This window comes from Nyctereutes procyonoides, unplaced genomic scaffold, assembly GCF_905146905.1.
Source record: "Nyctereutes procyonoides isolate TBG_1078 unplaced genomic scaffold, NYPRO_anot_genome, whole genome shotgun sequence".
Lineage (NCBI taxonomy): Eukaryota > Metazoa > Chordata > Mammalia > Carnivora > Canidae > Nyctereutes > Nyctereutes procyonoides.
In genome coordinates this window covers 25494748-25509828 of record NW_026575134.1, presented here as the reverse complement: position 1 = coordinate 25509828, position 15081 = coordinate 25494748, and the positions used below count along the sequence as shown (strand labels likewise).

The 15081-nt window shown below is 66.9% G+C and overlaps 2 protein-coding genes across 3 annotated transcripts; both read left to right on the top strand.

Annotated features, from left to right (window-relative positions):
* The first annotated feature begins 3719 nt into the window (after nucleotides 1-3719).
* Nucleotides 3720-9167, top strand: SLC25A22 (solute carrier family 25 member 22). 2 transcript variants are annotated; one of them, XM_055301262.1, is made up of 10 exons: nucleotides 3720-3833; nucleotides 4840-4952; nucleotides 5045-5170; nucleotides 5357-5412; nucleotides 6098-6188; nucleotides 6687-6805; nucleotides 6916-7081; nucleotides 7177-7331; nucleotides 7424-7499; nucleotides 7580-9167. In XM_055301262.1, the coding sequence occupies exons 2-10, from the start codon at nucleotides 4933-4935 to the stop codon at nucleotides 7731-7733; spliced, it is 963 nt and encodes a 320-aa protein (XP_055157237.1). In that variant the 5' UTR covers nucleotides 3720-3833; nucleotides 4840-4932; the 3' UTR covers nucleotides 7734-9167. The 2 variants fall into 2 exon arrangements, with proteins under 2 accessions (XP_055157237.1, XP_055157239.1); XM_055301264.1 differs by lacking the exon at nucleotides 3720-3833 and adding an exon at nucleotides 3892-3998.
* Nucleotides 9168-9549: 382 nt separating this feature from the next.
* Nucleotides 9550-11909, top strand: CEND1 (cell cycle exit and neuronal differentiation 1). The gene is made up of 2 exons (XM_055301087.1): nucleotides 9550-9650; nucleotides 10932-11909. Exon 2 carries the CDS (start codon nucleotides 11025-11027, stop codon nucleotides 11472-11474), a length of 450 nt encoding a protein of 149 aa, XP_055157062.1. The 5' UTR covers nucleotides 9550-9650; nucleotides 10932-11024; the 3' UTR covers nucleotides 11475-11909.
* Nucleotides 11910-15081: the final 3172 nt, after the last annotated feature.

Sequence of the window (15081 nt, the reverse complement as noted above, 5' to 3'; positions counted from 1 at the left end):
ACCCCCAAGCCAGGTCTAAGGACCCCTTCCGGTCCCCCCACCACCTCACCATGCCCCCTTTGGGAGGGTTGGATGGGTGCTGGAGCAGTAAGAGTATCAGAGCTGTAGCCCGAGGAGACCATGAAAGGGACCAAGGGGAGATTAGCGGGAACCCAGATATTGCTTCCCTTCTTTCGTGCGATATGCAGGTACAGCCTATGTGTGATTACAGGGGACACTGACGTGCTGCCTGTGCTCGACCAACCCATCACGCTCCACAGTGTTCTGAGCGTGGAAAGGTGAGCTGGCTTCAGCGGGGCTTGGGAATGAGAGCCACGAGGTTCCTGCTTTGGCAGGGTGAGGCCGCGCGCGGGCCATAGACTTAAGTGGCTCCGCGCTAGGAGCTGGGGGCCAAGTGCCCCTGGGAGCATGAAAACAGGCAAAGCATCGTCTTTCCTCCCAAGTGTATTTCTTTTTTTTTTTTTTTTAAGATTTTATTTATTTGAGAGAGTGACCGAGCAAGCATGAACAAGGTGGGGGGGATGGGCAGAGGGAGAGGGAGAAGCAGACTCCGCTCTGAGCAAGGAGCTGATGTGGGGCTTGATCCAAGGACTCTGGGATCATGATCTGAGCTGAAGGCAGATGCTTAACCACCTGAGCCACCCAGGTACCCCAGCAACTGTCTTTCTTAAAATGCTGTTCTATACGTGAGGTAACTGGAAGGCAAGGGAGGGAGTGCTGTCACAGCCTGCCTAAGGCCCCGGGAAGGTCAGGGTCGGCACTTCTGGGGAAGCAGCGCAAAGCAAAGATACGGGGCAGCGGAGGCCCGAAGATAGGATCCCGGCCGCCGAAGTGAGGCCAGGCCAGGCCTGGCAGAAGGAGCAGCTTTGCCAAAAGTGGGGCAGCACGTTTTGGAAACGGTGGGTGGCCCGCACGTGTGAAGAGCTGCCTGCCAGGAGGGGGGCTTTGCACCAGCTGCAGGAAGGCCCCGGCCAGGCTGAGGGGCCTGGACTTGGCTGAGCGGGCACCGGAGAGCTGACCCACCGAGTTCCCAAGGGGACCTCTAGCTGCCTCCCCAGCTTTGCTGCGGCAACTGTTTCTTGAGCTTTGGGCCCTGCAGGCTCTCATGTCTAGAAGGACCTCAAGCCCGCCTTCCTGTCTTGCCTCATTGACTCCAGTTTCATCCTTCAGTAGTTCTTCATGACCTTGATTGTACTGTCTCCTCTCCAGTTTGCCCGACCCCAGCAGGACCCATGTGATCGGGGGCACCAGTAGGGTGAGCCCCAGCTTCCTGTCTTTCGGTGGGAAAGGAAAGGGAGCCGGGAGCCGAGCCGGGCAAACCAGGTTTCCCTCCCCTCCTTCTTCCCCTCTAGGATTTCGGCATCTCTGGCTTCCGTTTTCGTGTTCTTCACACACACAACCAGGAGGTGGCCTCTGCCGTGAGCCCTTCTGGCTGCCTCCGCAGTGTGCCTGGCATCGCCCAGTACCAGCTGTGCCGGCTGCTTCAGGACACAGGTACCGAGTCCCATCCCAAGCTGGGATCTTGGCTAGACCTCAAAGCCACGGGGGCATTCCTGGGTCTGCTTGGGCCTCTGACAGCCCTCGAATCCGCTGACACCCAGTTCGCTGTCTTGGTGGCAGGACCGGAGTTTGAAGGTGGGCAGGATGCGGGTAGGGAAGAGCCAGAAGATGGAACTGCTGGTCTAAACTAAAACACAGATGGGCCTTCCTGTTGGGCTGCTTGGAGCCCGTGCGCTGCCTGGAAAGGGCATATAGTCCAGTTGTTCTCTAGGGCTGGAAAGACAGAAACCAGTCTTCACACAGTCAGTATCCGCCCCCCCCAACCTCCTACTTGCTTCAGGTAAAGACTACAAAGAAATGCCCCGACTCCTGAAATAGGACTTAACTTCATCTTCCCAGGCGACCCACGGAGAGCTGCCATTTGGGCAAGTTGCTGTGGTTAGATCTTTGGCACCTGAATTCAGTTCCCCGTGGATCCCAAGGGAATCCAGGCTTTAGAGGAAACCTCCTCCCACCCCCTCCATTTAATGCTATGGCCCAAACTTAGGTAAGGCCCCCTTTCTTTCGTTCCCTATAACAGAGCAGATGCCAGGCTGCAGGATTTAAATTAAAAGCTGGGCTATAATGATACAAATTAATGTAATTTGATAATCTGGTTTAGAAACAATTTGATTTCAGCTTTGGCAGGGGGAAAAGGGAAGCTAGGAGAGATCCAACCAGATGGCTCCGTGCGTGGTGCCGGCCCCTTTGATATTTGGCAGAAACCAGGTTCCCGGCCCCTGGAACGCCATTTCCCAAGCTTGGACACATGACAATGATCTGGGGGAGATAAAATACAGATCTGTGGGCCCTAGCTCCAAAGATTCTGGTTTAGCTGCTCTGGAGGCATAATCTGGGCATCAGGACTTTCCAAAGCCCCCCAAGTGGTTCTAACGTGCTGCCAGTGCTGAGCAACCGGGCTAAGAGCGCCTCCGAGCATATCTAGGTTGCTCAAAGTCCACTGCGGAGCTCCGAGGCAGGAGGTAAGAGAGCTCGGAGGATCTGCCCTGTTGGCAGCAGCGAGTCTACCTCACTTAGGGGGCACCCTGACTCTTTGTATTGGGGCTATAAACCCAAGCAGAACATTCCTACCGGACTGTTGAGGTGTGCTGAGTACGGGTGTTAGCAGCTCAGCTGTGACACGGAGTCGGTCTTGGAGAGAAACAGCTGGCACCAGCCCAGGCAGGGAGCCCTGGTAAGGATCCCTCTGGACCCCTCTCCTGCTCACCTTAGTCTTTCTGACTTCCGCCCCCCCCCCCAGGTGTCCCATACCCTAGACAGGAGGCAGGGCTCACTCGGCTTCCCGGAGGGCAGGGGTAGGCCTCAGAGAGTATAGCCCCTGCCCCTGATGCCCTGGGACAGCAGACAGCTGGCTGTAGTCAGTCTACACCTGGAGGCGGGGGGGAGGCAAAAGCCAGGTGGAAGTTCAGAGATCAGACTCTTATCTGGGGGCTAGGGGCATGGGTGTGTGTGTCAGGGGCTCCTCGGCAGGGCAGAGGGCTCTGGGAGTGCCAGTTCCCATGCCCTCTGGACCTGCCAGGTAAGCAGTTGTGTGGGTGGCAGCCAGCAGCCTCTGGGGACTTTGCCACCCCTTCCCTGAGCTCTTTTGTGGACGGGGATGTCTTCCTCTGCCCTAGGGGGAGGTTTCCACGAAATGTGTCTTCATCCAACAGACATGCGGGTCTCACAAACAGAGGTGGGCACAGACCCCTGTCCACCCAGGGCACCTGGGCACACAGAGCGCCCCATCCCTGGGGTCCCAGAGCTCTAGACAGAACCAGCCAGCAGCTGCAGCTGGAGTTCCAGTGGGCTGGGGCTGAGTGGGGGTGGGGGGGCCTGGGGTCCCCGGAGGGGGGTGGGGGCAGCTGGGGTCGTGGTAGGCCCAGGCTGTGGGGGGGCTCCGGGGGCAGCTGGGGTTGAGGTGGGCTGGGGCTGGGGTTGGGGGGGAAGGGGGGCCCTGGGGTCAGCTGGGGTCTTGGTGGGCCGGGGCTGGGGGAGGGAGGGGGAGCCCTGGAGGAGCCGGGGTGGCGGTGGGCCCGGCGGGGGTCAGCGTGAGCCCCGCCCACCGCCCAGGGACTGACCAGGCCTCGGAAGCTGTCACACCCCCTCCCGCTCGGGCTCCCGCTGCACAGTCGCCAACGCGCCCAAAGTGAAAGAGAAAGTGGCCCCCCCAAGGCCGGCCCCGCCCCGCCCGGCGGCCAATCCCGGCCTCGGGCGCCTCCCTCGCCCCGGCCTCCTCCTCCGCGAGCCCCGGCGGCCGCAGTCCCGATCAGCCCGGCCCCGGTGCACTCGGGGTGAGTGGGGCGGGGGCCGCGCGGCCGCTGGGGCCCAGGGCAGGGGGCACGGGGCGCTCGGGGCACAGCGGGCCCGGGAGGCCGGGGCGACGGTCAGCAGCCCTCGGGGGACCACGGGCGGCAGCCAGCCTTGTGACCCCGCGTGGCAGTGCCCTGGGCGAGCCGGTGACAGCTGGTGTCTGAGGGGGCCGGGGGGAGCCAGCCGGGTGGGGGTGGGCGGGGGAGCCAGCCGCGGTGGGGGGTGGAGGGGCCGGGAGTCAGCTGGGGGCGGTGCGGGGGCCGGGGGAGCCAGCCGGGGGGTGGGGAGGCCGGGGGGAGGCAGCCGGGGGGGGGGGGGTGCCGGGAGCCAGCCGGGGCGTGGGGCGGTGGGGAGGCTCCAGGGCCCCGGGAGGCCCCCGGAGGGTCCCCGAGGCCAGCTCCGCTCCCCTGCCCTGTCCCTAGGGCGAGGGCTCCCCGGGGTGGAGGGGTCAGGCGCAGGGAGCTCGGTGGGCGGCCCCTGCCCCGGGCCCAGGCACCCCGAGCTCACAGGGGACCTGGGCCGGGGGCGCTGAGGTTCTTGGGCGCGCTGCATTGGAGGCGGACGCGGGGTGGGGCGCGGGGCGCGTGCGCCTCTCCCCGGGGGGACTGCCTGGGGCCCGGCGGCTGGGGCTCCCCTGGGCTGCGCGGAGCCGGGGGCGGGGGGGGGCTCCGGCCCCCGCCGCCTCGGTCCTGAAGAGGGCGGGCGCCGGGCGCGGCTGCCGGGGTGGGGGCCGCCGCCAGATGCCGGGTGGCGCCCGAGTCCCCGAAGGCGCCTGGCCCTTTAAGGCAGAGAGCGCTCCAGCGCGCGGCCCGTGTGCGCATGAGTGTGTGCGAGCGTGAGTGTGAGTGTGAGTGTGAGTGTGAGTGTGAGTGTGCGGGCGGAGGCGGCGCGGCGGGCCTGCGGGGGACCAGGTGGCCGTGCGGGGGCGCGGGGGCGCGGGGGGCTCGGGGCGCCCGCCCTGCCCGCTGACGCGCTCGGCCCCCCCAGGACGGCAGCGGCGGCCCCGAGCTCCGGGCCCCAGGACCGCCCCGCGCCGCCGCCTCGCCCGCGCCGCCCGGGCCACCGGGAGCGCCCACTCCCATGGCCGAGCAGCAGATCAGGTGAGGGGGCCGCGCGCCCGCCCCGCCCCGCCCCCCCCCGCGCCCCTGCAACCCCCCGCGCCCCCCGCCCGCGCTGACCCTGCCTCCCTCAGCCTGCCGGCCAAGCTCCTCAATGGCGGCATCGCGGGTCTCATCGGCGTCACCTGCGTGTTCCCCATCGACCTGGCCAAGACGCGGCTGCAGAACCAGCAGAACGGCCAGCGCCTGTACAGCAGCATGTGAGCCCGCGGCGGGGCGGGCGGGGAGGCCGGCGGGGGCTCCCCGGGGTCAGGGTGCGCGCCCGCGCCCGCTCGGCTCACCCTCCTCCTCCCCCCTCCTCCCCCTCCTCTCCTCCCCCTCCTCCTCCCCCCCCTCACTCCTCCCCCTCCTCCTCCCTCCTCCCTCCCCCTCCTCCCTGGCCGCAGGTCCGACTGCCTCATCAAGACCATCCGCTCGGAGGGCTACTTCGGCATGTACCGCGGTGAGGCCAGGGTCGGGGCAGCCTCTGAGGCCGGTGCGCCCGGGAGGCGGGGGTCAGAGCCAGGCAGGGTGCCCCCCTCGGGCCTGTGCGAGTATGGACGAGACCGAGGGGCCTGGGTGCCGGGAGGGCCACGCGGCCTTGGCCTGGGCTCCGTGGGGAGGGGAAGCTCCCAGCGCCCTCCCAGGGCACCCCCCCCCGCCCTCGGGACAGGTGGGCCTCCTCCCACCTGTGCTGGGAGCCCCACAGGAGGAGGCCTCACGCAAAGCTGCTTAGGAGACAATCCCCAGGCCTGGCTCTGCCCAGACCCTGAGCGGGGGCCCGGCCACTGCCTCCCGGGCTCTGGCTCACTGAGGCCTGTGTCCTCCCCCGGGGCTCCTGCGCACACCCACAGCCCCCACCCAGTAGGAGCACCTGCTGACCTCTGCCCCCCCCCCCCCCCGAGGTGCTCCTCGGGGAAGCCAGAGCGGGAAGATCACACAGGCAGGGTGAATGGAGCGCCAGGCAGAGGCACTGCCCCTGTCCCTGCCCTGTCCTGCCCGCCTGGCACCAATGTGGGTGAGAGGGCAGGACGGGGAGCCAAGGAGTGACTGGGGTGGGGTGAGGCTTCGCCAGCTGGGAGGCTGGTGCTGGCTCAGAGCCTCCCCCGCCCTGGCCACCGACCTGCCTGTGTCCCCCGTGCCCGCAGGAGCCGCTGTGAACCTGACCCTTGTCACCCCAGAGAAGGCCATCAAGCTGGCAGCCAATGACTTCTTCCGATACCAGCTCTCCAAGGATGGGTGAGGGGTGTGGGCCGAGGTTGTGAGGGGGAGGGGTCCACGGCCACAGAGTGCTCTGCCTGCCGACCCATCCCCCCTGCCTCCTGCACGAGGACTAAGGGATGCTGAGTCAGTGGTGCTTAGGGCCCAGCCACGTGCACCAGCCCCTGGAGGGTGGGATGTGGGGGGCCTGACCCGCTTTCCCTGTCACCCGAGGCCCAGGCCGCAAGGCTGGCCCTTTGGGGACATGAGGCCCCTGGTCTCTCCACTGCTCTTTGCCTGAGAATGGCCCTTCCATCTTTCCCAGGCCCCATCAGTGGGGCCATCTGTCCGCTGGGCTCGGTGCCCACTGCTGGAGGGCCGGAGGGGAAGTCTGAGGCTGGCGGGTCCTGTACCCCTCCAGGGCCGCATCTGCCCCTGCCACCCCTTCCCCTTCACGCCCAGGGCAGCCGGCAGCCCCCTGAGCTGCGGGGCTTCCGCTTCCGCTTCCGCAGCTCGGCCCCCACCCCTTCCCCGCAGGCAGAAGCTGACCCTGTTTAAGGAGATGTTGGCCGGCTGCGGGGCCGGCACCTGCCAGGTGATCGTGACCACCCCCATGGAGATGCTGAAGATCCAGCTTCAGGACGCAGGCCGCATTGGTGAGGAGGGGAGGGCGGGGTCTCAGCTGGAGCCCCATCCCCACGGGGGCGGGAGGTGGGGAGGTGGAGGTGCAGATGAAGAGCCAGCAAGCCCTGCTTTCTCTCCCCAGCTGCCCAGAAGAAGATTCAGGCCCAGCTATCCGCCCAAGGGGGCGCCCAGCCCGCCATGGAGGCCCCGGCCGCTCCCCGGCCCACAGCTACTCAGCTAACCCGGGACCTGCTTCGGAGCCAGGGCATCGCCGGCCTCTACAAGGGCCTGGGGGCCACACTGCTCAGGTGGCAGGCCGGTGACGGTCTGGGGGGGGAGGCCTGCCCACTGCCCGCCTCTAGGGCACAGCTAGGTGACCAGCGGCCCTCTCTTCCCCACCCAGGGACGTCCCCTTCTCCATCGTCTACTTCCCCCTCTTTGCCAACCTGAACCAGCTGGGCCGTCCCGCATCCGGGGAGAAGTCTCCCTTCTACGTGTCCTTCTTGGCTGGCTGTGTGGCTGGGAGCGCGGCCGCCGTGGCCGTCAACCCCTGTGACGGTCAGTGCCTGGCACCGCGTGGGGGGCTGTAGGTGGAGGCTCAGGCGCGGGGTGGAGGTGGGCCGCGCGCTGACCCGCACACCCCCCTGCAGTGGTGAAGACGAGGCTCCAGTCGCTGCAGCGCGGTGTCAACGAGGACACATACACGGGGTTCCTGGACTGCGCCAGGTGGGGAGGCCCGGGGGCGGGGGCTGGGCTGGGGCTGGGGCCGGTTGGGGCCAGCGGTCCTGACCACCGTCTCCCCACAGGAAGATCCTGAGGCACGAGGGCCCCGCGGCTTTCCTGAAGGGTGCCTACTGCCGCGCCCTGGTCATCGCGCCGCTGTTCGGCATCGCTCAAGTGGTCTACTTCCTGGGCATCGCCGAGAGCCTGCTGGGGCTGCTGCCCGGGCCCCAGCTCTGAGCCCGGCAGCCACCCACGCCCTCCAGCCCAGTGGGACCAGAGTGGGGGCCGGAGCCCGGCGGCCGCCCAGGACTGAGCAGAGGAAGTCTCTCCCCAGCCTTCCCACGCGGGTGGGGGGAAGCGGAGGAAGGGAGCAGGGTCCACATGGGTGGTGCACCCGGGCCCCTGAGGGGCCCTGCCTGTGCCACCATTGGGAGCAATGTCTTATTTATGTAGAAAACGCAGAAACCTTTACATTCCTGGAGCCAGCCCCGCCACGGCTCCGCCCCGGCCTGAACAGCCCCAGGGACAGAGCTGGCCTCTGGGCTGGGGCCTCCAGGCCTGGGCTGAGCCAGCGGACCCTACACTCCAGTCTACCAGCTCTCATCCCCGAGGCTTGGCCCCTAGTCCACAAAGGGGGCCCTGCACAAACCTATTTATTGCCGAGCACAAGTGCTCTGTCCATCCCTGTGTCCATCCGTCCAGCCTCTCCCTGCCGCCGCCCCTCTCACCTTGGCCAGCCTTGCGGGAGGATTGGGGTCTCCAGCCCCCCATTATTGAGCCAGGAGTCCGAGTGGGGGGTCACACTGAGGTCTGACCCCTCCAGGCAAGCCCCCCCCCCTCCGTGGGATCCAGCATCCCTCCTGGTGGGCCTCTACCCCCGCCGCAGGCTAGGAACCCGTAGCGTGTGAGGTCTGTGTGCATGTGCAAATGTCTGGGGAGCAGGTTGTGTCCAGCAGCCCTCAACTGGCCTGGCCCTTCAAAGGTGGGGCTGTGGGCGGTGGGGGGGCGCTGCTGGCCTTATCCACACAGCGGGCAATGTGTGTGTGTTTGTGCTATGTGTGCCCTAGGCTCCTCTCTGACCCCATCCAGGAACTTATTTTTCCAGCCTGGTTCTTGCTGCACCTCGGCAGACCCCTCTCCTGAGACCCCCCGACCCTGGGTCCAGGATTGGCCAGTGGGGAGGGCAGGCATGAGGACCAGTAGGGAGCCTGGGGGTACCTACCCCCTCAGCCCTGCCAGGGCCCACCGTACTCTCTGGGCCTCTGCAGAAGGGCTCTGACCACACTCCGTAAACTCTGCCCTCCCGAGACCGCCCTCTTTTGTGGATGTTGTGAGCCGAAGCAGGCCTGCCCCCTACCCCCTGCCCCCTGCCGCCGCCCCCCCCCCAGGCCACGTGATTGTATTGGTGATTGATCCTGATGTGCTGGTGCTGTGTACCCCACCTGGGCTCCGTCCTCGTCCTTGGAGGCCCCTTCCGGTGACACTACCTGGGGCTCGGGCCGGGCCCCTCAGTTCACGGTTGTTCCTGGGAGCGTCCTCTCCCACCACATCTGTACCTTGGAAGCTGCTGCTGCTGCTTACAGAATTATATTTTTTCTTTTGAAGAGTTTTAAGAAGTTGTAACTTTTTGTGTCTTGTCTTGTGAGAAGATAAATAAATATTCTAAGTAGATGACTTCTCTCAGATCCACTGGGGGCAGGGGTGGGGTGGGGTGGGGGTGCTCCTCGGAACCGGCTCCCTGTCCTGCTCGCCGACCTCCGTCCACCCACTCGCGGACCCGCCCCGGCCTGGGGGAGGGCCTGAGCCCCCCGACCCCCTCGGCGGCGGGATCGGAGGTGCGGGACGGCGGCCCCCTCCCCCCCCCCCCCCCCCCCCCGCCCCACCGCAACCTCCCTGGGGCCCCACGGCGGAGCTGGGCCAGGCCCGGCGTTCCCGCCAGCCGAGGGCGCCCTGGAGGCCGAGGGGGCGGGGCCTGCGGTGATGCGAGGGGGCGGGGCCTGCGGCGATGCGGCCCCGCCCCCTCGGGCTGCGGCGCCCAGAGCAGTGCATTGTGGGAAACTCCCAGTCGCCGCAGCCGCAGCCGCAGCCGCCGCCGCCGCCGCCCTGGTCCCGGAGAGCGCGCCGCGCCGAGGACCGAGCGCCGGGAGCAGCAGCGTAAGGCCGCGGGGCTCCGGGGCCCGGGGCGCGGGCTGCGACAGGGCGGCCTCGCGGGGCGAGTGGGTGGCTCCCGCCTTGAAGGTCACGGGGGGCGCCTGGCGGGCCTCGCTCTCCGGCCCGGCGGCTCCTGGGAGGGGGAGGGGGCACTGGCTGACGTCAGCGCGAACCAAAAATAACGGGGGGCTGCGGGGGGCGCAGACCACCCGCCCTTGGTGAACTCGGCGCCCCGCTGCTGGGCGCCCATCCCGAGCGGCAGGGGTCGAGGGGCCGCCCGGGCTCCCCGGGAAGCGGGGCAGCAGCTGGGCTGCTCGCTGGGACACCCTCATCACGCGGCGACCTACAGGTGACCTTCAGGTGTGGTCAGGGTGCCTGACCTGGGTGGAAAACCTGGGCCTCGGCTTCCCAGGTGGGCTCCCTGCCCCAGTTGGGGGGCTTCTAATCCTCCCCGAGGAGGGGCAGACGGGGCGTCCAGATCTTCCGGGAGAGATGGCTCAGGCCCAGCCGGTACCTCCAGTGCCCCCAGCACCCCCCAGTGGAACACAGGATCTGGGCCCGTCCTTTCCCATAGCCTGGAGCCCCCATCCTCTGCCCGGGACCAGGTTTGAGGGTGCTGGGGCTGAGGCTGACGGACATGGCCTGTGTCCACCCAGGCTCACACCAGGGCCCCCCCCCACAGGCTCAGGAAGGACTCCCTGCCCTTGAACGGCAGCAGGCAAGGCGGGTCTTGGGGGTGGGTCCCTGGAGCTGGGGAGGGGCAGGGCCTGTCCCTGCCTGCCCGGCTGGGCTCTCCAGCTGGGCTCTCCAGCTGCGGGGCGACACCTCAGGTGTGCTGTATCCCAGTTCCAGCAGCCGAGGGCCCGTTCCCACCCCCTGGCACCAGCGAGCCCAGCCTGGGTTTCTGCCCTGGCACCGCACGGCTGCCACACCCTCCGCTGACCACATGCCTCCTCAGGACCACATACCCTTCCCCCTCGGCCCCCCTTCCCCCAGCCAGATGGAAATTGCACACGTAGGAGCAGGACTGTTTTGCAGATGGCTGGTCTCATCCCGTCCCCCAGTCTGCTTGGGGCAAGCAGGCTCTTCCTGTGCGGTTGGAGGGGCTTCTCGGGGAGTGGTCGGTCGGGGACAGACGGAGAACAGGCCCTGCAAGAAGAGCGCCCTGAGCGGGGTCTCCTGGGGCTGTCCAGAGACCTGGGCGGGGCCTCTGTGGGGACAAGATGGTAGGGGCCACCAGGAGGGCTGAGTCTCTTGCCCTAGCCTGACTGTGTCTCTCTCCAGGCCTAGATAATGCCCAGGGGTGAGCTGTCCTGAGCCACTGTGTTCCAGCTACCTGTCCACGCACACCCCACGCAGCCTGCAGCTCCTCCCATCATGGAGTCCCGGGGGAAGCCGACCAGCAGCCCCAAGCCGGACACCAAGGCCCCCCAGGCTGCTGCTGAGCCCAGAGCCCCGCCAGCTGCAGACGGGAAAGCCCCCTCCGCTAAGCCCGGGAAGAAGGAGGCCCAAGCAGAGAAGCAAGAGCCTGCGGCGGCCCCCACCCCACCAACCGCCAAGAAGACCCCGGCCAAGGCCGACCCCACCCTCCTCAATAACCACAGCAACCTGAAGCCGACCCCAGCAGCCCCCAGCAGCCCCGAAGCCACCCCCGAGCCCAAGGGCCCTGGGGATGGGGCCGAGGAGGAGGAAGCCCCCAGCGGGGGCCCCGGGGGCCGAGGCCCTTGCCCCTTTGAGAACTTGACGCCCCTGCTGGTGGCGGGGGGTGTGGCTGTGGCAGCCATGGCCCTAATCCTAGGTGTGGCCTTCCTGGCCCGGAAAAAATGATGGCCGGTGCCCAGGTGGGGGCAGAGCCACTCTGTACAGACCTCAGGAACGTAGTGCATGCCCAGCTCACGCAGCTACTAGACATCCGTACCTTGTAACACATATACGCACAGCCCCCACACACGCGCAGGCACCGACATGGACCGGCCCCCACAATGGAAAGCAAGCCCCCTCGCGGCCCCCAGCACTTTCCCTCCCCGTCCTGGGCAGACGTCCCGGCTGGGGCCGTGGTCCGGGGGCAGTGGGGGCAGCGGCCCTCCGGTGCGGCCTGCCCGCCACAGTCGTGTCCCCACTGGACACGCTCCTGAGCGCCCGCCGGCCCCGAGAGAGGCCCCGGTGGTCCTGTGTGCTCCCTGGCAGCGGGGTGCGGACAGGTCCCCAGGGCACAGGCCCAGCCTGTGTGGGGACATTAAAGGGTATGGCTGTTTCACTCTCCCCATTTCTGCTCTTTGTTTGTAGCTGGGCCGGGCCGGGCCGGGGGTCCACGTGGGTAGGCCCGGCACTGGGCAACTGAGCCAAGGCCACACAGCGGCCGAGCTTCCATGCCCCCTGCCCATCACCTGCGCCCCAGCCGGGCCCAGCTTGTGCCCCGCCACTGCGCCCTTTGAGTCTCACTAGCGTATACATGCAATAACCCCTAGAGTAGAGCTGCTTGGAGGGGGCCTGGCACACATGGGCACCGGCCCGCTGAGCCTGCAGGGACACTGCCGTGCAGCCCTCAGCGCAGTGGCAGCGGGCACGGGCGCGGGGGGAGCCTAGCCAACCGGCCACTGGGACCCCAGGCCTGAGCACAGGCCGAGTCTGAAATAAACTGTTGTGTAATGGCCGGGCTGGTGTCCTCGCCTGCTCGGGGCTGGGAGAGCAGGGCCCACGCGGGGCCGGGCCCCCGCCGCCCCGCCAGGCTTCCAGGGAAGAACAGGGAGCCTGGGCCCTGACCCTAGGTGGACTCCCAGCCCCAGGCCTGGGGCACCTCGCTCCCGGGCTCGGGTCTCCAGCCTGCGGGTGTCTCTCCATTCCCTGCCGTGAGCACCCCATCTGTGGGGCCCAGACCAGACTGGGGAGGCGGGCTTTCCTCCTCCGCGGCCCACAGCTGCCCAAGCCCACCCCGGCTGAGGACTTCAGCTGTGGGCAAGCGGGAGGCTTTCGGGGGGCAAGGCCCCGTGGGGCTGCCGTGTCGGAGGCACGCCCTTCTCTTTTCTTCCCGGTACCCACCTCCCTGAGTGGCACTCCCCGGCCGTGTCCCCGCACGGCAGGCCCAGGCAGGTCCAGAGAACCACTTAGAGCGAAAACATGCTGAGCAGCCCTGAAGTCCCGGCCCAGGGACGCCCTCCGGACCCCGCCCACAGCCACCTGCCAGAGCCGGGCCCACGGGGCGGGGGGCCGTGGAGCAGGGCAGTGGCCCTGAAGTCCAGCGTCCGGCCCACCTGCCCCACTGCACCAGGGCCACCCCTCGGGCTGATTGGGTCACCTGCCGCCCTTGGCTGTCCACTCCCTCTCCCCGTCTCCCCTTTCTGTGGCTTGTGCCCTAAACCCGAACAGGCCCCCCTGATGTTCTTGAGAATGTGTGCAGGGGCGCAGAGCTCCGCCATCTCCGCCTAGAAGTCCCGCTGCCGCCTGCCGCCCTCGTCGGTCCCCCGGGGGCCAGGCTTGTTTCCAAGCCTTTGCAACTCGAGATATGATCGTGATGCCACGTGGGCCCCGTGTCTGGGGTGGGATGCGTGCGCCGCAAGCAGATCTCTGTCGTCAAATCCGCAGAACCCTCCCCAGCCCGGCTGAATCGAGCACACAGCTTGAGCATTAGGCACATGTGTTGCTGTGCGAGGTCCGGAGACCTAGGGACTCGCGTGGGGCAATCCTGCGGCGTCCGGGTCTGACCCACGTCCTCCAGGCCCGTCCACACCGCGGCGGGGGTCAGAACACCCTTCCTGGGCTGAGCCACATTGTGAGGTTGCGCCGCTGATGGATCCCGTGTCCACTTGGCCCGCAGACCCCTTCCCGCCACGGGGGACACCGCTGTGAAGGCGGGTGCACACGTGTCCCCACCGCCCTGCGGCCCCATCCGCGCAAATGCACCAGCTGCGGGCCGGCTGCGAGGGACGCGGGCAGGGTGACACACCACACTCACCCGCGCAGGGGAGGCAAAGGCCTCTTCCTGTTGCTTCTGTTTGCTGCCATCTAATGTACTGCTTTTCACGAAGTTCTCGGCCGCGTGGGTCTTGCCTCGGGTGATTTTTCCCGTTGGTGTGTCTGTTCCTGCCGAGGGAAGGCCGCCTCCCCCAGACTCGGAGGCCCTTTCTGTGTTTTGCACACCACGTCTTGTCGCTGCGCAAATACCGTCACTCCGTGACGGGCCGGTGGCTCCTCTCCTGAGCCGGAGGTCCTAAGGGCCCAGTTAATCACACATCACTGCTGCTCCCTTTTCCATTTACGCCTTGCAATCTCTGGTGGAAGGAACCACACTCTCCTGTTCCAGGCTGACCTCCTTGCCATCTACTCACGTTTAGTAAATGTGCTTTCTTTTGTTTATTTTTTTAAGATTTTATTTATTTATTCATAGGAAACACACACAGAGAGAAGCAGAGACCCAGGCAGAGGGAGAAGCAGGCTCCCTGTGGGGGGCCCGATGTGGGACTCAATCCCGGGACCCTGGGGTCACACTCTGAGCCGAAGGCAGACGCTCAACCACCAGGTGCCGGGGAAGGTTCCTGGCATGGCTCCCCCTCACCCATCCCTGCTCCGTCTGGGGCCGTTTCCAGAGACAGGAATGAAACCACAGGACCTTCTAACCGCAGCACGTGTTTCGGGGTCCCTGACCCGAAGCATAACCCCAGGTTCACAGGCACCACTCCCGTCCCCGCAGAGCCCTATGCCCGGCCCAACCTTACCTGGCCCACCTGGGTGATGAGGTGCCAGGCAGCTGGCCGATGATGCCCCAGGACACCATGCCCACGAGCCCCACAGATCAGGACCTCAGCCGTGACCCCCTTCCCCCAGGAGGCCTGGACCCTCCCCAGGAGTCAGTCATCCAGACCCAGGCTACTGGCTGCAGAGCCGTCTGTCCCGAGGCCCCGGGGGGAAGCGCTGACTGCCAGTTGCTCCCCTGCAGCAGCCCATGCCACCCAGGGCTGGGCGTCCCCCTCGACACCTGCCGGGGGCTAGGGGGCCCTCAGGGTCTCGGGGCTGACCCTCTAGAATGGAACCCACTCAGGAAGCGGGAAGATGAGCCAGTGTGACCATGTAGGTACAGAGGGCAACACCCCCAAGGTCACCCGGGGGGACCCCTGCCTAACTCCAGTCACCATGACCTCTGTTGGCCTCTGGCATCGTGCTGTGAGAGTCCCTGCTGTCCACAGGGACCCACGCAGGCAGGACTGTGCCACACCCAGAGTAAGGCTTCTGGTTGCAAGGCCCCACGTCACCACACCTGTTCCCGGGCATGCTGCCCACTCCAACCCCCAAAGCCACAAGGGACCCAGACCCTTACACATTTGCCAGTGCTGGGAGCTGCTGACACACCCAAACACGGTGCCTGGACTGGCTCGTGCACTCGGGCAACAGCTGTCCTCAGGCTTAGGTGCACATGGGGGACCTGGCCCAGGGGTCTACT

What these genes read in the sequence shown, in the direction of transcription:
- SLC25A22 (XM_055301262.1), top strand. Translation starts at nt 4,933, where the DNA reads ATGGCCGAGCAGCAGATCAG. An exon ending in ATGGCCGAGCAGCAGATCAG is followed by an intron (nt 4,953 to 5,044) that starts GTGAGGGGGCCG and finishes TGCCTCCCTCAG; the next exon opens with CCTGCCGGCCAAGCTCCTCA. An exon ending in CTGGGGGCCACACTGCTCAG is followed by an intron (nt 7,082 to 7,176) that starts GTGGCAGGCCGG and finishes TTCCCCACCCAG; the next exon opens with GGACGTCCCCTTCTCCATCG.
- CEND1 (XM_055301087.1), top strand. Translation starts at nt 11,025, where the DNA reads ATGGAGTCCCGGGGGAAGCCGACCAGCAGCCCCAAGCCGGACACCAAG.